General features: G+C 59.9%; 1 protein-coding gene across 1 annotated transcript in view; it reads right to left on the reverse strand.

Annotated features, from left to right (window-relative positions):
- RAB26 (RAB26, member RAS oncogene family) overlaps nt 1–17,966 on the reverse strand; it is a gene marked incomplete at both ends in the record, with an annotated part of 29,669 nt that extends 11,703 nt beyond the window's left edge. Inside the window, 2 exons of the mRNA XM_082006889.1 lie at nt 15,022–15,132; nt 17,760–17,966. Of these exons, the coding sequence (XP_081863015.1) occupies nt 15,022–15,132; nt 17,760–17,966 (318 nt within the window). The remainder of the gene's footprint in view (nt 1–15,021; nt 15,133–17,759) is intronic.
- Nucleotides 17,967–18,858: the final 892 nt, after the last annotated feature.

Below are 18,858 nucleotides of genomic sequence, written 5' to 3' on the forward strand. Positions count from 1 at the left end.
AGCGCTCGCTGCTCAGTTCAACAGCAGACCCCGCGAAAAGCAGATTAACACGGCCCCTTGCAGCAGACGGCGCTTCTGACCCACTCTGCTGCCGGAGCCGGCCCTGCGCCCACTCCACCCGCCTCCGTCGGGGGGTCACCCCGCTGTGTCCCCTCTCCCACTGCACGCCGGGTCCTGGCCAGGGCACAACCCGCCCCCCATGCTGCCGGAGAGAGGGGAGAAGCTGCAAGCCTTGCCCTATAAAGATCACCCTAATCCGGGGTCTCCAGGTGGGCATGGACCCTCTGCGTGCCCTGCAGACCACTCACCTCCACGGGCAGTGCAGACCCTTCCCCACACCCTGCAGCACCTGGCGAACACCCCGGGGATGTCTGCAGCGCTAGTCTTTCTCAGGAGCCATGTATACTACATTAAAGCACAATTAACATCTCCTGGCTGCCAGCCCTGCAGGAGGTAACAGTCAAGACTCTTGTTAGAGCAGACACACTGAAGGATTAGTGACTTATCATCTTCTATTCACATCAGTCTGCACATAAAAGGTTTTTCTGGCAAGAAGTAGAGAATCCTGTCTTAGGCACAGATAAGGGATAAGAGGATCTGGTTAAGATGATATATTTTAAAATAAAGCCATGCTCTGCTTCTCGGCATCGCCCGCGGCAGCCGTCTCCTGGAGCCACCCGGCTCCCCGCACTCGCGGAGCAGCAGCAGGTCGGCGACAGTCTCCCTCCCCAGCCTGGCTGCTCCACCCAACCAGCAAGGCAGCGGTCCCGGCACGATCAAGGGAATGGTTCTTCCAAGGAGCCGTAGGCAGATGAGACTCAGACTATCGATGCTTTTAAGCCCAATGGAGCTGCTCAGGCTCATCCCAACAGGTGGGAGACATGGCCCTGCAAGGCTTTCAGACGTCCCCGCCACGTCGGAGTGAGCCGGTGCCCCAGCCCTGCAGGCAGCCAGGGAAACTGGGTTTTCTACCCTTAAAAATCCACAAGATAGGATCTGCTACAGGTGCCCCAGAGACCAGGGCCACCAAAAAGCAACAGTCAGCAGGAAGGCTGCACCCCATCCCTGCAACTCCCAGCACACGGTCAGGCCCCAGGAGCAGATGGAGCCCATGGCCGCATCTCTCCTCCCCGCCCGGGGATGGTCTGCAGCAGCTCCCTCACCACCCTGGGCTGCATTACTCACCCCTTCCATCTCCTTTTTCTACTTTATAATAGAAGAGATATTTTTAAAAATTTCCGTGCTTACTTCTAAACCAGGCAGCCTTGGAAACAAAGGGGGCAGAGATGGCTCACGCAGATCTGTGCCAATACCGAGAATATGTAACGTGGCGCCCAACTTATTTATCTTCATTTTCTTCATCAAGGACATACCGCGCTGCAAAGCAGAACAGGAATCTCCACAGAGCATTTATTGCAATATCATTTCTCATTTACAGCAAACACAGCACCTGTCAATGCCACGAGAATGAAAAATGGGTCATCAATTACTGTTACACAGGGACTTGTTTATTCTGTGGGGGGAATAAAGCCTTGCATCAGTTTTTATGTAAAAGAAGCCAGTCCCTGTGTCAGAAGAGCTGCGGTACTCTGTCCTCCCATCACAGCAGCCCACGGGGCGTCGGAGCAGCAGGACCAGCCGGGGAGCCTCGTTGCTCACCGGCCTCCCGGGTCTGCGCCCTATGCTTCACCCTTGTCAAAGCCCCGGTGACGGCAGCCAGCCCTGGGCTGTGTCCCCGGCCCCACGCGCTCCATCCTCCACTGCCTCCAGGGATGATAAATAGGACGATCCCTCCGGGGGAGCCACCCCAGATGCAGAGGGGACGTGGTTTTGACTCAGCCCAGCTGTGTCCAGGTGCAGGGTCCCAGGAACCACATTTAAGCCCTGCAGCAGCCATCTCATTTGTAGCCGTGGGGTTCACGGAAGAGAAAACCACGGGGAAACACCCAGTGAGGGGATCCTCAGCTCGGCAGAACAGGCCCCGGGGGGCTGCAAGCCCATACCTCCTCCAGCTGCCCCTCGCACAGCTGAGCAGCCCTCGGGCACGGCAGGCAAATTAGGAAAGATTATTTTTTCATGGTGTTATGCTTGGTCCAAACATTTTCCATTTTGGCCTGTCCCACTCTGAAGAGTATTATAATTTGGTTTCTGAGCTATAAAACCAGCCTTTGGGCAGCTTCATCTGCCCGCTGTACAATGCCGGCTAGAGACCGTGGCTTTCCTGAAGGCAGTGGGGTCACTTTGCCTGGAGGAAGGTGCTGCTGAGAAAGGCTGTGGGGCTCCGGCCACCAAGACTCTCCTGCGCAGCACGGTGCGGACAATTAGCTGTACCTGCAACTGCAGCCAGAGACACAGCCGGGCTTCTTCGTATCAGTGGGCTGGCATCTAAAGGGATGGAAACTTGCCCGAGGTTTCAGAGAAGACTTTGCAATTCAATTAAAAAAAAAAAAAAGGCAGGCTGAGTAAACAGCAGCACACATCCCGGCGGCATCTGGCAGTAACAGAGCATCTTCTGCATGCGACATTGCAAACAGCAGTATTAAATAGGACTTCTCATCCCTAAAATAAAATCATCCCCAAAGACCTGACAAATGAATCCGTAGCTTTTTATCACATACACGCACAAACACACACATCCTTCACCTGCAGCTAAGGCAGACAGCTCTCAAAAGCCATGTTTGCAATAAGCAGCAAACCCGAGTCCAGCCGAATCCGTCGAAGGATTCAAGGAACAGAGCGACTGAACAACTACACTGACATTTCCTGAAGCCTGTACAAGCCCATTAGGGCCCTGGGAACGGCACACAGCAGGTCTCGGTGCTCACCAACACCCCAGCCCATCTCCGCGGCGGTGCAGCAGCTCCCGTGCGCGGGGCGGTGCGGCGGCAGCAGCGGCGGTGGGGGCTGAAGCACGATGAGCCCCGGCCCCCTCCCTGCAGGGCAGGGCTCCTCCTCAGCCCCATGTACCCTTTCCAAATTCTAGGTGAGAATGTTTTGAGGTTTCACCTCCTCCTCGCTAGCCACAGTGGCTCTGCTTCACCACAGGCGGCAACACCGCTGCGGTCCTGCCTGGCCGCTGGCGGGCACATGCCACAGATACCTTGGGTTTTTTTTCCACCCCTTGGAAAGGCCGGCTGCAGCCAAGAACTTGGGCCGGAGCAGACGGGTCCTGGGGAGAGGATTTCCACCTCTGCACCAAGTTGCAGGGCTGATCCCCGGAGAATCAATCGCCCCCTGAAGCCGCGCCGCTCGGCAATGCCAGGCCCCACGGGACTGCCAGCGCGTGGAGCTTTTGGGAGCAATTTGACCTCACGTGTGTATTATTCAGGAGGGAAAAAGACATCTGCCATGCATTAACGCTTGCTCGGGAACAAAGTTATTTTAGGAATTGTCAAGCACTTCTCACATTAATTCATGCACATTTATAAGTGCAGCACGTTAATGTATTTAGGAAAGTTCGGGCTAAACTGCAATCCCAGTTGCCCAGCCCCGGCCCTGCAGGGAGCCACCTCGCCAAGCTGCGATTCACCCCCGTGCAAAGGGGTATGGCACGCACGCCCACCGCAGCGAGACCTGGCTCTCCCAGTTCAGCTCCTCGTCACTAAATTAAGTGCTCTCGGTGCTGTTCTCCGAGGTCGGCCAGCACCACAGCACACAGGACCACGGCAGGCACCGCTCTTCGGGTTTTGTCCACGTCCCACACCCTGGGGCAGGGCGATGCCGCAGGAGCTGGTCCATTCCCAGCAAAGCCCTCGGGAAAGCCCCTGCAGCGGAGCGGCCGGCACAACGCTCAGGCCTGGGAGCGCTTCTCCCGCACGGCAGATCGTGCTCCAGCGCCGTCGTGCTGGCACATTCTGGGTGTTCCCATCCGTGCGGCTCTTTCGGGTGAGCAAAGCCTCAGGTGAGGCAGCAGCAACGAGCACCCCGGCGCGCGCTGCCGTTCAGCCGGGCGCCACTTACCTACCGCAGCGACGGCGGGCACGGGGAGGGGGGACAGCCTCCTCCTTCTCTTCCCCCTGGTCTCAGGCAGAGACAGGTGGGGTCACCCCTCTTACGGCTCCGGCTCCCCCGGTTCTGCCACCATTGCCTCATGGCAATGCCCTGGGGCAACGCGCCGCAGGGACGCGCTGCAGGGATGCCCCACGGCACGGCACCACAGGGACGAACCGCAGCCGGCCCTTCTCCCAAACACAGCGCAACAGGATTCACCAGGAAGCAACTCCCAGCTCCGCTCTGGCCCCGTCACGTTTCCCCAGGCCACGTCTAGGGAAGGAGCCGGGGAAGGAGCCAGCCTGCCCCATGGCCGGGCTCCTTGAGCAGGAGGAGAGCGTGCCCCACGTGTGCCTTGGCACTTAGAGGAAAAAGAAGAGCCCACCGATCTGAAACTTGCGATGCGTGATCTCCCGGGAAGGCTTTTCCCTCAGAGAGCACGGGCTCTCGAGAGCCCGAGGAAGCCCACACCCGCAGTGTGAGATGCTTCACAGCCCCGACCCCGCTCCCTCCACGCACCGACCCACGCCGTGAGCACACAGCACCCCACAGCCCCTCAGCCCTGACACCCAAGAGCATACACTTACAGCAGAAAATAAACGCAACCGGTGACGGCTGCCCGGGGCAGCGTGGCACGGCCGTCACAGCAGCAGGGTCTCTTTCCAGCCCTGCCCCACTGCTCTGGCCAGCCTGGAGGGGCCAGCCCTGCCGCGCTGGTGCCGTGGGGAGGTGCGTGGCATGGCACAGCGGGCTCAGCCCCGGAAAGCCACGTCCCCGCCAGCCCGGCAGAGCTGCCAGTCCTTCCCCGAGGCTGGCGTGGTTCAGGGCTGCGTGGGCTGGCTGGCGCCGCTGCCAAAACCCGCGCCGAGCTCTAAAAATTGACTCCGAGAGTAGCAACAATCCCCCAGCGTTTCCGCCGAGGCGTGCGGCAAACGGGGCGACGCCGAAAGCGATGAGCCCGCAGGGGCTTTGCAGCCAGTGGGGCAGGAGGGCGAGAGCCCGGCCCCACAGGGGAAATGATGCTGCCCTCCCGCAGCTGCGATCCCGGAGAAACGGCTGCTTCCCTGCAGCTCCCGAGAGCAGAGTGTGCTTAACACTGGGGAACAAAAAAATCCAAATTAAAGCCCAGCTATCTAGCTGCACAGGCAGCAGGAAGGGCTCCCTGCGCACCCAGGAGAGGGACTGGACTGACTCTGCACCGAATCCCTGTTGCAAGACAGATGCTCACCCAGTGACCAGCCCCCTCCGACAAGTTGGTCCCTGGACAGGGTCTTCGCTGCAAACCCCCCAGCAACGAGGCTGGGCTGAATTATTCATCCAGCCACACAGTTGTGTTTTTCTTGGTCATCAGCTCAGAGGAAGCAGTGAGGCATGGAGGCACCGGCGGGGACCTGCTGCCGTCGAGCGGCATGGGGGAAGCAAAGCCCCGCAAATTGGACCAAATTCAGCATCGTCGACCACGCGGACGGGCAAGGTCCTGGCCAGCGGGGTCTGCGCTCCCCAGGGGGGCTGGGGCTACCTGGCTGCCTCCAGCAGCCTCCTGCGCTTGGCTTTGAGGGGGGAAAAATTATTAACAGGGGTTTCTTTCAAGGTTGAGACCAAAGGGCACAGGAGTGCCGACACCAACGGCTCTCCCGGCGAGGATGGTAGCAGGAGCCGAGGTCGTCCAGCCCCGTTACCGGTAACGAGGAGTAGCAGCATCAGCGCTGGGGCAGGACCCCCCCGCTCCTCCTCTGCCGCCCGTGCCGTGCCCGGCCCACATCGCACCGCGGCTTGGCGGCACTTCGCTAATAACCGCCATAAGACGGTGCGCATCGGATGAGGCGTTCGCCGGCGGGAGCAGGGGGTGGCCGTGCCGTTGCCGTGGCGACGCCCACGCAAGCAAAGCTGGAAAAGCCAAAGCCTCCATTTCCCCAGCGTGTCACTCGGGCCCGGGAACATCGCGGCTTGGCAGGGTGGAGGAAAACATCCTGAGAGATGGGCAGACCGGAGGAGGGCTGACGCGGTCTGGGCTCGCCGCAGGTGCACGGCTTCGCGGCGTCCGACCCGGGCACGTTCGGCTGCATCGACGCAGCTGGGCACAGGTCCCCTCCCCTCCCTTCCCTTCAATAAATTAAATACAAAACCTCCATACGAAATGAAACAAAACCTGTGCAGATGTTCACAACAGGACCAGCTGCACCCTCAAGGCCAGCAGCGTGTCTCTACGAGCTCTAGAAGACCACCCCTCCTGCCTGCTGACCTGCCTGCAGCAGCGCTGACCCCAGACCCGCTGGGTCTGTCACACGAGCAGCTTCCCCAGGCTGAAGGCCTGAAGCATCGCCGAGCCCCCAGAGCCCCGTCGGGGCTCTCCTCGCCCCGGGACAGCCGCAGACCGGGGCAGTGCGCATCACCCTTTAAAGCTGAAGGGCCACAGGCTCCCAACATGTATTAGTTATGATCAGGGAGAAATCTTTTGTCCAATGCAGGCATAAAGAAGAAAGATTTGCTGTTGCTTTTGAGAGGTTCTGCAATCCTTCAAGGCACCAACCCGGTGCTTAGCCAGGATTAAAAATGCTGTATGGCCCTGTTAGACAAACAAAGCTGTATGAGTTACACCGCCGCACTGGAGATCCCTCGCCGGGGAGCAGGGGCAGCTCCATCGCTCCTGGACGTACGGCAGCACCATGGCTTCGCTCCCCTTCTTGCTGGGCTGCGAGGAGGGCCAGGCCCTGCACTGGCAGCGCAGCCGAGCAAGGCGAGCATCGCCCCGGCTCTGCCTGGCCGCGGGCAGACGACGGCATGGCACAGCTCTGAGCCAGTCCCAGGCTCCAGCACAGGGATGTCCCCATGGTGCCACCAACGCTGCCCCGTGCAGGAATCCCACAACAATGGACAACACCACTGACAAAATATTTTGCTTCCAAAGGTTCTGCAGGCAAAGAAGCCCTCGATCCTCAACTCCCCACTGCCGCAGGAGCCAGCATCGTCCCCATCGCCAGCTAAGGACAAGTAGACAACTGCTCAGAGACACGCCACGCTGTGGCTCCTTCCACCATAAACACAGCTCCGATCCACTTGGATGGGATTGTTTTTCCCATTTTTTTTTTTCTTTTCCAAAGGGGATGATCTTCTGCTGTTCCAGGCTTTGGAGCAGACGATCGCTGCCCTTCCGGCAGCGTTGCAGGACCCAGCAAAAGCCTCACCGATGGGACCAACCTGACCCCTATTTCCATGGCTCAGGCCTCTTCACCCTTCGTGGACGTGAGGAGGAAGGCAGCTCGTTGGGAAGAGGACGAAGGGGCAGGTGGGTTTCAGGGAAGGACGATGCACAGTCAGTGCCCGGTGAGCTCGGCCGGAGGCAGGTCACCCCGCACGAGCTTTTTGGGAGAGGCGGCACCGCCCCGCTGCAGCCCTCCCCAGCACTGCTGAACCCGGGACCAGCACCTCGCCCCTCCCCACGTGCACACAGACATCACCAGCATCCACACTGGGAATAAAGTGAAGCCTGCTGGGGGCAAATAATTAATCAGTGGTAACAAAATGAGTCAACAGCTCAGCAGAGAGGCAGCAAGGGCTCGGGGGAGATCATGGGGGCTGAGCAAGGCAAGAGTCATGGGGCAGGGATGCCCCTAAATGCCCATCACGGGGATGGTGGGGGGCAGAGGCACCCCAAAGCCCACCCGTCCCCACAAGCGTGGCCACTTTCCATCCTCTTTCAAAGAAAAACCCAATTCTGCACAGCTGAATTCAGTATTTTATCACAAATAAAAGATGAAAGTGAAATTAAGCCAAATGTATGCTATTAAATATTCAAGCCATTTAGACTTACTCTAGACCCATTTAAATGTTTTATTGGCTATAAAACGCTCCCTTGCAGGCCTCGGCACCACGAGCGGACCCAGCGTAATGCCTGGCTCTGCACTGGGGCAGCTGATGCTCCAGCACCCGAATTGGCCTCCCTGGGGCCCATTTCTCACCTGGCACCATCCAGAGAGGTGCAGACACACCGCATCTGTGTGCCCGCAGCCTTCCTCCAGCACCAACCTCCTCCTCCTCACCCCACTCCTTCACAGGGAGCCTGCTAAGCTGGAGCAAAGCAGGGAGTGGGGCATTGACCCACACCCCCGAAGACATGGGGAAATGCCCAGGGGACACTGCAGTGACAACACACGCACCCGGGCACCGCTTCCCAACCCGCCTCTGTGCCGCAGCGCAACTTGCCTGGAGAAGAAATTAAAGGAGAAGTAGTTAAGCTGTTTTGGTCAGACACTACAGCGCCTGGGAAGCAACTCAGCTTGTGCTTTCCACGTAGGCTCACAACAGGTTGCGGATGTGCAGGAATTGCATTTTCCAGCTGAGTTTCCACCATGTTGGTCCCCATCCTCTAAGGGGGTTTTGAGCTCCCGTACAGCTCTAACGAGGAGCATACAGAAGCAGATTACGCTGAACAGCTTTACAACCTCCATCCTTCCACCAGCAGCTCCCAAGGGTATTTTTTCCGTGCCTGTGCCCTGGCTCCGCAGCTCCCAAGCAGTCCAGGCCTCCTGCCCTCCACCTGAGCTAATTACACCTTTTATTCTAACCATCCCAGACTGGGACAGAGCTGCTGGGATGCCGGCTGTCAGCATGCACCTGGAAGCCACCACGCAGCGGCAGGGCTGCGGGAGCCTGGGAGACACCGGCGTCCTTCCAGGAGCATCGCCCACGAAACCCCACGTCCTCAGCGCTCTTGCTGTCAGCTGAAATGGATGCAAAATTTCACACCCGGATTAAATACCCAATCTATTCTGGGTATAGACACCGAGGGGGCGGGAGAGCCCCCGGCGTGCCGAGAGCAGGGAAGGCACCTTCACACCATCCCGCAAACTTAACCAGGCTCTGGGCCTTGATGCCACTCCAGCTGCTCATTTAAAGAGCAGCTCAAGCACTTCTCTGCTTTGAAGACATTCATCTTACTTCTCTTTGCCCTCCCCAAGGCAGGAATCGAGTCTGTTGTCCACTGGGATTACCACCAGCACACGGGTGTTTGCAGTTTACTGGTGTGCTGCAGAACTGGAGCACGCTGAGGAGGTTTATTATTTTTCAAAGGCAAGAGCCAAGGAAAGATGAATAAAATACTAGCAGATGTGAGAAAGCGGGTGCAGCCCGCCACGGGCGCTGCTCACAGCATCTCTTGGCAACTGAGCCCCTGCATGCAAATGACAGGCTTCGCCGACTGCAAAACCGTGTCCCTCTGCAAGGGAAGAGAGCAGCCGCTGAAAGCAAAGCAGGGCTCAGTTTCCCAGGAAAAATGGCTATTTACTCCCCTGAGAGCCTGTCCTGGGAGGAGGGAACAGGAACCAGCAGCAGCTGCAGAGAAGCTGTCATCCTACAAGACAGACATGACATAAATTGATAAAATCAAGGCATGTTCCAGCTAACAAGTGCCTGCGCTCCCTGCGCGAGCTCTCCGGGACCTGCTTCACCTGTTGCCAGATTCAGGCAGCACCTGCTCCTTACGGCACCAGCGCCAGCAGCTCGTCTGCCCCGTGAAACCAGGCAGAGGGGTGGAAAGCATCGCAGGAAAGCTCCTCTGGGCAAATTTAGCCCAGCTTTCCTTACAGTGAGACATGCAAAAGTATGAAATCAGCTACTGGCTTCTATTAAAATTCATACAGCAATTGGAGATGCAGAACAAGCCGATTTCAGTCGGAGCGAGCTGCTGGAAGCACATACCCAAGGCACCGCCCTGCCACGCCAGCGCCCGCACAGGGCTCCTTCCTCGGTCGCACCCACGTTGCCGCTGGTGTGGCAGCCCCACGGAGGGGCACCGGCTCAAGCGACCCAAGCAGCAGCGAGATGCCTCTCCCAGGGGAAGGCCACCTCCCCTGCAGGGGTGCGGAGCCAGGCTGTCCCCTCCGGTGCTCCAGCTCATGGCCCCAGGGACCAACCTAAACCCACCCCCCACGGCAGCCTGCGGCAGCCCCCCTGCCTGAGCCGGCACACATCACCATGCCACACGGCAAAGAGTGCGAACAGAAGAGACTAAACACTCTGCTCAATGCCCAGAGTCCTTTCCCTCGAACGTTCAGCACTAATGTTGTATAGAAAGACATGCTGGAATTAATTTATTTCCATTGCTTTCTTCTGGCCTAAGCAGATCCCCTCCCATTTTTTCCAGATTGATCCATCAGAAAATTAGCCCTGCTAATGCTCCGTGCCAACCGCTGAGATAAAAGCCAGCCCTTGGCTTTCAGACGGCTCCAGGTTGCACCAACGCTTCAAAGGGAGGCACCACGGCACACGCTGCGCTGGGGCATCACCCCGCGGGCAGGGACACAGGCGCCCGCTGGGGACTGGCTCCGGAGCACATGGAGACCCAGGACCAGACTTGGCGAATCCAGACCGTGGCCGGTGTTGGGTTGCACACCCTGCATGGCTGGAACGAAGCTTTCCATCTCTCCTGCAAAGTTAAGCTCGCGGAGGGAGTCTGCAGGCAGCCAGCAGCTGCTCTTTGTGGACGGAAGGTGCACACGCACACACGCTGCAAAAAATAAACAGAGATGCAACAAATCTCTTACACAAAAAGCCATATTATATACCGCTGATTCCACCCCCAGAGCAGCACAGGGCTGAATGTACTCAAGAGTCCTGAAAGCTCAGGGTCACAAGTGACAGCTTTTATTTACAGCGCACAGCAGCCGTCCCAGCGGGCAGATTAACCGCGGTATGGCCAAGGCTGCAGCAGAGCACGGCCACCACCGGCTCGCCCGCACCCGAGGAGGCTGAGGCTGAGCCGTGGGTCTCCGCATGGTAACAACCAGCGGAAACCCCTCCGGGGCATGTTGGTGCAAATCGGCGGACGCCAGAGCCCAGCCTTCAGGGGAAATACTCCCCGTGCCCAGCCGCCTGCTCAGGAAAGCCAAGGCTGTGCCCGAGCACCGGGCTGGCTCCCTCCTCCTGCCGCGGCACCCGACTGCCCTTTGTGCTGGGAGGATGTTGGTTTGCTCCCTCTCCTTGGGGCAGCACCAGAGGAGTGATAACTCTACACACCTCGGAGAAAACGGAGACAAGCTGCCCTGCTCTGAACTCCACCTGCAAAGCACTTCCTAACGGTTTCATCTGATTAAGGCAGAAACCATCTCTCTTGCTAATGCAAAGAAACTCACTAGCACCTCTTCTCAGGGAGAAAAGGCTCATATTTATTTTTTTTTAGCACAAAAATCTTAACTCATCCAACCCTGTGAAGCTCGGCACAGAACGTGGGGCTGCGAGCACCAGCTGGGCAGCTAGTGTCAGGGCAGCCCCACGGAGCCCGACCATCATCAGGGAGGGGGCACACAGTGGGCTCAGGTGGCCCTTTGGCTTCTCAACTTTGGCAAGACATTCCTCCCGTTAGCTGTTACGACAAGACAGAAGTACCGTTGGCTGTACAACTTTAATTCTTGTCGAGGTTTCTGCAGCCTTCCCAAAATTACAGCAAAAGGCAGCTCCTTCCATAGCACCAAGAAAAGTGGGATTCACAGCTCCGAGCGATAAATCTACTCTTTTCCAGGAGAGCCTTCTACCCGAAATCCTACCATATGAAGTTAGAAAAGCAACCTGCCCCAGATAGCCGCTCTGCCTGCGCAGGCAGGACCTGCCCTGCCCTCACCAGCAGGGATCCACAGGCAGCGACCCAGCCCCACTGCTGCCCCCGAGCAGAGGGATGGGCTGAGACCCCCAGCCCCGGGGAAGATGAGGAGAAGATCTCATGTCACAGCTTGGCACAGCCCTGGCCACACCACAGCTGGTGGGAGGCAATAATTAAGCTCCCCATTATCTAGCAATGGCTGGAAATTCCGAAGGTGAAGGTCGCAGCACCAGGATGCTGGAGGCAGAGAGGCGTTTGCTTAACCCGGGGGCTTTCCCCTCAGATGAAGCCCCTGTGGGAGCAGGACCCCTCACCCCAGGGCCCTGCCTCGCCGTCGTGGCGCCTGCAGCGGGGATGGGGCTCGCCCAGCATCGTGCCGCCAGCCAAACCCTCGGCTCATCGCCCTGGACGCTGCGGCACCGCTCCGGCGGAACGGGGAGGGCTGGTGAGTTCCCAAGGAGTTAAAGATGCTCCCGCAGTAAAACCAATTTTCAAAGGAAGGAAAGCCGAAGGACTCGGCACCTCCAAAGCTAGAAGCCGGTAGGTACCATTTTGATTCCTTTTTTAATACTGCGATCATCTTTATTTCCCTAGTGGTTTATTTTCCAAATATATTTAGATCAACATACTTCTTTGTTTAAGAGATGATGATAAACAAACACGATGTGAGAGGTTCTCCCTAACATAAAACAGTAGGAGGGAAGAAAACTAGGGGACCACTAGGAATTGTAATGCCAGGTTAATCATAAATGGATTTCTATTCATTTACATTTGCTTAGGCCTACATAATGCATTAGCCATAGCTTTGCCTGCATCTAATGGTTTGACATCCTCAAAAACGAGCAGCTGACCCTGGAGCCCACTGGGACCAGTGGACGGACTGGGAAAGGAGGCGGAGAGCAGCTGGGCGGGCGCAGGGGCTGCGCCCCATCGCGGCTCCGTCCCATCCCAGGGCGCAGACACCAGCCAGCATCAAGGGGAGCAGACGCAGTCCCGAAAACAACGGCGGGAGTCGGGCAGCTCTGTCCCCGCAACATCCCCAGCCTTTACCCAGGCTCCCGCCAGCGCTGCCCTGGCCGAGCAAGGCCACGCGTGCACAGGAGCGCAGCTGCCGCATGCCCTGGCCTTGAAGAGGTCCCCACGGTCTCCGCCACACACCCTGCCGAAAACAGCCTGATGCACCGAAATAACGCCCTGCGCTTGCTCAGCACCTCTCGCGCCGGTCCCAGGTGAACGCAGCAAAAACCCAGTGACCGCCTTCCCCAACCACAACCGCCCGCGGTCACAAAGAGCCTCGCTTGCTTCAGCCGGAAACCCCGATGCCAAATTCTGGGATTACAGACAGAGAGAGCCACAATGTGACAGTTTTGTTATTAGACAGACACAAATTAAAACCCAAGCGCGTTCTCGCAGCAGAAGCCTCCAGCGTTACCGCCCCGGAGCTTCATCTGCATCGTGATGCAAACGGCAAGAGGGGCACAATCACACAGCGCCTGCAAACAGGATTAGCTTAATGGAAACGGAGATGTACAATCAAAAATCTATTTCCATGTCCCCCCCACAAACGATGAGTACCTTACAAAGATGATAATAATGAGTTTTAGGGCATACACATGATCTTCCCTGCTGTATAATCTGCCTGTTTCAAACCGATGTAGCTCTAGCAGCTCTATTACAGAAGTAAATTAACCCTAATTTGATTGCTTCTCAGTAGCGGTCGTTTCAGTGCTCTAATCAATAAGTCACAGGATTTTATGACTGCCCTTGGTATCAATCATTGTAATCAGTAATAAAACGCTTTTCATTTTAAGAACACCTGAAATTACCTTTGTATAAAATTATGGACTCAAATTTACCAACTTTACCAAGCTACTGCTGCAGCCCACGGCATCGCCCTGCACCGAAAGCCTATTTGCAGGAAAGAACATCACTTTCTTTCTAAAGGCTTTCTGAGCTCTCTCTCATCTCTTCCACTTGTCACTGTACCAGCAAGTTATTACTCACACCCTGGCGAAATAGCAGGTTACAAGAGACACCCATCTCCCAGAAATCCTCCAGGAAAGGGGGAGATCTGAGATCCTGCTGAGAAAAGGTGGTCAGGAAGGTGCAACGCCTGTGTGTGGCACCACCACCAGCTCTTCACCACCCCCACCCATCACCACCACGATGCCAAAAGCCATTGCACAGTGAGACAACACAGCCGGTGCCCTGACAGCAGGGCAGGGAGAGCACAGCCACCAGACACATCCCCAGTCCCAAGGGCTGAGCCTCTCCCAGGAGCCTGTGGCACTGGCCAGACACCTCAAGGGGCAGCGAGGTCGTGGTTTGGGGGAAGCAGATGGTCGGGGAACTGGTGAGGGATAGGAGCATCCAATCCTCGTGCCAGCAATCCAAGCCAAGTGTGCTGCCAGATGCTGCTTTGGTAGCAAAAGCTCAGAGGAGCCACTGTGGCCTCGGCAGCATCCGCAGGGCTCCCTTGCTGGCCTTTCGCAGCCTGCCATAAGGTTTCTTTGATGCTCTCTCTGCAAAGTCACCATCCCTGTTGCTCTGCTGTCCCACCGCAGCGATGCCCGCTCTGCAGCCCAGGGTGCCCGTGGCAGCACCGCAGCCCCCCTTCACCAGGGGCTGCCTGGACCACGGTGTCCCCAGGCAGCCCCCCCCGGCCCCAGCTCCCCAGCAAGGTACCATTGGGGAAACGTGGCCAAGAAAAGGCTTCGAGGGCCCCAGCTGACACTAAGACATTCCCACCAGGCAAAGGATGCTCTGCCCACAGCAGGGCTTCGCAGGACATGAGCTGCCTCCCCTTCTGCCCCACATTATCCCCTCTGTCGAGCAGGTTCCCGCTGTCCTCACCAGTGCCGCACAGCTCTGACGTGTGGCACTTGGGGCTCCCCCGGCAGCAGGATGCTCCAGTCACTGCCAACAAAAGTTAGTCTCCACGAGCAGAGACCCCTCAGCACGATGCTTCTGTCCCTGGGCCAGCCGGCTGTGCTGCCTCGCGCAGAGGGAGCGGGGCCACCCCAGCACTGCACCCCACATCAGCACCCCAGAGCTGTGCTCAGGTGTTTCCAGGGGATTTTGTTTTGTGTCAGTTTTGTGGCTGGTTTGGGGTTTTTTTAATTAAAAAAACTCTTAAAAGCACTGAAACTGACTTAGGGAAATACTTTCACTGGGCAGCTGCTCAGGCCTCAGCAGTCATTCTTCCAGAAATCATCCCTAAGACCCAGAGCGGAGGACGTGCTCCCCCATCCTCGTGCAAAGCGGTAACGAAGAGCCCGTCATCAGATGGTTGCTCAGCCCCGAGGTGCCCTGGCTGACATGGGTCGCAACAACGAGGTTTATGTCCCTGCAGCAACGATTTGTTGCTCCTCTGCAAAAGCCATCACTCGCCTGCCAGCCCCTGCGGGCAGGGGCCGAGCAGCCCCCCAGGCACTTACCCTGAAGTCAATGCCGACCGTGGAAATGAAGCTGCCGGCGAGGAAAGCGCCGTCTTTGAACCGCACCAGCAAGCAGGTTTTGCCGACCCCCGAGTCGCCCACCAGCATCACCTGGGAGAGAGGGAGAGGGGGGTGTGAGGCACTGGGTTTCGGGAAGGAAACCCCCCCCCGCAGCCGTTACCCGTCTCCATCCCAAAAGGCCCATCCCAGGGGCTGGCAGTGGATCCTGTATTCTTGAGAGGAAAAAAGCACGTCCTTGGACCCAGAGGAGGGTGGGAGAGAGAAGGGGGGACCCACAGCGGGATTATTCCCCACCCTGAGCACTGACCAAACTCGAGACACCCTCCCCCAACCAATACTTAACAGACCCCCCTGGGGGCACAAACACCCCTTGAAAACCAAAGGGTTCTGTCTAGACAAGGCAAGCTGCGACCCGATGGCTGCAGGGCCCACGCTGTCCCCAGCACACCCACGGAACACCCCGCACCTCGCCACGCGCGGGGCTTTCTGGGAGGGTGGCACTGCCCACGGGGAGACTTCAGGGGGGCTCCCCACCACGAGCGCCAGCTCCAGGGGTGCACTCTGCCCTCTGTGAGCAAACTCCTGCGGTGGGACCCGCACAGTCTCCCAGCCGCACTCCCAGCCCTCAGCGGATGCCGAGGGAGCTGTTCCCAGTGCCATCTGCCTCAGTTTCCCCACCCAGCAGCAGCCCCCTGGTGCGGACGGGGCAGGCACTCCCCTGCTGCACAGAAACCCCAGCAGAGGTGAAACTGCTCCTACAAATGGTTTGCCGATGCCTGTGCTCAAACCACAACCCCTCCTGAGCCCCCCTGCCCCCCGGGGCTGCCAACCCCGTTCCCCTCGGCAGAATGACAGCCTCCCGCCATCGAGAAATCCCCGACCACACGGCCAAGCCGCGTTAGCGGCTCCTGCACCCGCGCCACTGTGCATGGCTTCACGCTGCCATGGCAGGGCTCCCTCTCTCCCGAAAGCGCTGCCACTAGCCTTCTGCAAGCCATTAGCCCACCACCGAATTTAAATGGTTTTAAGGTGGCACTGCCCTGGGTCACACCGAACCCACGCAGGAGCCATCGGAAGCAGCAAACGCCACTGCCACCACTCTGCAGCTCAGCCTCCCGCAGCGGTGGTGGCCCCAGCCGCAGCTCTAATTTGTTTTGGGGTAGGGGGGCACTGTCAGGGAGGGGAGTGGGTGGCCAGGATTCAGCCATGGTGCTCCAGCGCCCACAGTGCAGAGCCCCACAGCGGCTCTCCCGTGGGAGCACCTCGCACCAGCACAACAGAGTTAGGGGAGCCAGCAAGCCACGGATGTATCCGTGTGAAGCCAAGGGGAAGGGAGGAAAAAAGTCGTTTTTAGCGCAAAATAGCAGCATTGATTTTTTTTTTTTTTTTTTTTTTAAACTTTCCAGATCTCTCTTCTAGAGCAGGGCAACCTTTCAAGGCAGCTTCTCCCCACCCAGCACCGCTGAAGCCTCATGTGGGGCCCGCAGCAGCACCCAGGGCCAGGCTCACGCCACGGGCTCAGAGATCAGGATCTGGCCCTGTGCCCAGCACTCGCGCTTGGCCGCTGCCTCTGGCCGAGCTCGGGAGAGCGGTAAGGGAAAGAGAAAGTTGAATAAACCCATCTTTTCCTGAATGCAAAGCAATTTCTCTCTGCCACTAGTTCAAAACCAGACGGAGCATTAGCAGAGGTTTGGGCTACCTGGCGCATTTGGGCTTATCCGAGACCTCGTTCAGCTCATCCCTGTGCCACGGGGGCAATCTCCAGGGAAAGCCCCAGCCCGGGCAGGGAGAGGCGAGCTCAAGGAGCCGAAGGCCAGCTTGAACGTGGAGATGGCTCCATTTTAGGGAAGCTGTTGAAACATTATTACAGCTGCATCAGGACCAGCCACCTACCAAAGGGACCAAATTCACTTCTTGAACACCCCTCACCTCCTACTGCATGTCCCACACCTTAACACCACGATGGCCACGCCATCGCCACCGGCGCCGAGCTCTCTGACACAGCGTGCCGAGGCTGGGCCGGGCCACAGCAAACACCCTCTTCTCCAAGCTTAATCCCCCGCGCTCGGATGCGGAGATCCGCGTTCGAAACGCGGCCGCGGGTCGCGCTGAACTGCGGCCTCGGCCCAAACCGCTAAGCGAGCGCCAAGCCGGGTGCGCAGCAGGTCGCATGCTGAGGGCGGGGGGCAAAGGCGTCTGATCTGTGACTCGCCCGCCAGAATCTGAGGCGGCGAGAAGAAGCCACCCGAGCCCTGAGGAGCAAGCGCGAGCTGGAGACATTTCACCAGCAGCCGGAGCAGCTTCGGTGCCGCTCCGGGAATACGCTCACCCCGCTTTGCCACTGCGTTTTTGACGCTGCTGAAGAGGAACCGGCAGGTTACAGTAACTCGTCGCAGCAGAAAGCCTTTTGCCATCACTTGCAGAAGTTCCGCAGAAGCGGCCCCGCCGCCGGGGCTCTGCAGGGGCAGCCCCGACGAGCCGAGCCCCCGCCGCCCCGGGAGCCCGGCCGGGCCCGACCCGGACCAGGCGGCGGCGACTGCCGGGGGAGGGGTGGAGGGTGAGGGAGGGCTGTGCGGGGGTGCCCGCCCGGTCCCGGCCCCCGGGAACTTCACCGGCGGCCGCGGGGACGCTGCACCCGCCGGACCCCGCACCGGCGCCGTGCACCGGGCTCCCGCCTCCGCAGCCCCCCACCCCCCGCCACTCCCCGTGTCCCGCACCTTGAAGGCGAGGTCGTAGAACTCGCCGCTGCTGCTCAGCGAGGGCCGCCCGGCCGCCGCGCCGCCGTTGCGGGGCAGCTCGGGGGCGGGCGCGGAGCCCCGCGGGGCGCTGGCGGCGGCACGGCCGTGCCCCGGGGCGGCGGGGGGCAGCGCGGCGGAGGGCGCGGCGCCGCCGCCCTTGCTGCGAGCCGCCTTCTTCCGCGACATGCCGGGGCCGCGCCGCCGCGCCGGGCGCTGGGGGGGGCGCGGGCTCTGCCGGCCACCGCCGCCGCCTCCCCCGGCCCGGCCCGGCCCGGCCCGGCCGCCAATGGCAGCGCCGCGGGGGCCGGCCCGCCCCGCTCCGCGCCCGCTGGCTCCGCCCCGGCCCGCGCGCCGTGCCGCACCGCACCCGCGGGAGCGGGGGGTGCACCTGCGCGGGCACGGGAGCGGCGCGCGGGGCTGCGGCACTGGGCGGGAAGGGAGCGGGCCGGGGGTGGGCGCGCGACGGGAAGCAGCGCCGAGGGGGCTCACGCGCGCCCACGGGGGGCATTAGCACGCCCCGCGCGCCACCGGCACGCCGCAGCCCCGCGGTGAGCGGCGGCGGGAGGGACGGTGCTCGGCGGGGTTGGGGTGCAGCTCCCCAGCCAGGTTCGGGGTCCGGCCCTCCGCCCCCGCTCCAGGTTTGCCACGTTCGGAGCACGGGTGGGGGGGGGTCACTCGGGGCAGACACGGGCCCCCCGCCGCTGGCGGCGTCCCGGCGGGGCCGAGGGCAGAGCCGGTGAGCAGGCGGGGCGCGGGCTGCCGCCCTCCCCAGCGGGGCCCCGCCACAGCCGCGGGCCCGGCGGGCGGCACCCGGGCGGCCCACGAAGCGCCACGGCCTCGTCCTGACTGGACGGGGGGCCTGAGCCGCCACCCCGAAGCAGGAGCGGCCAATAAAGCGCTGTGGGGAGAGGCCGGGCGGGGCGCTGGGCCGGTGGAGACAAGTAACGGCGCGTGCCCAAGAGGGAGGTGGGGGCCGACCCGGCGGGGCTGAGGCGGCCCGGCAAACCCGGGGCCAGCGCCCGAGCGTGGGCACCAGCCGCCGCGACGCTGCTGTTGCTCTCGCTGTGGGCACGGACGA

This window comes from Phaethon aethereus, assembly GCF_964289735.1.
Source record: "Phaethon aethereus genome assembly, chromosome: 15".
Lineage (NCBI taxonomy): Eukaryota > Metazoa > Chordata > Aves > Phaethontiformes > Phaethontidae > Phaethon > Phaethon aethereus.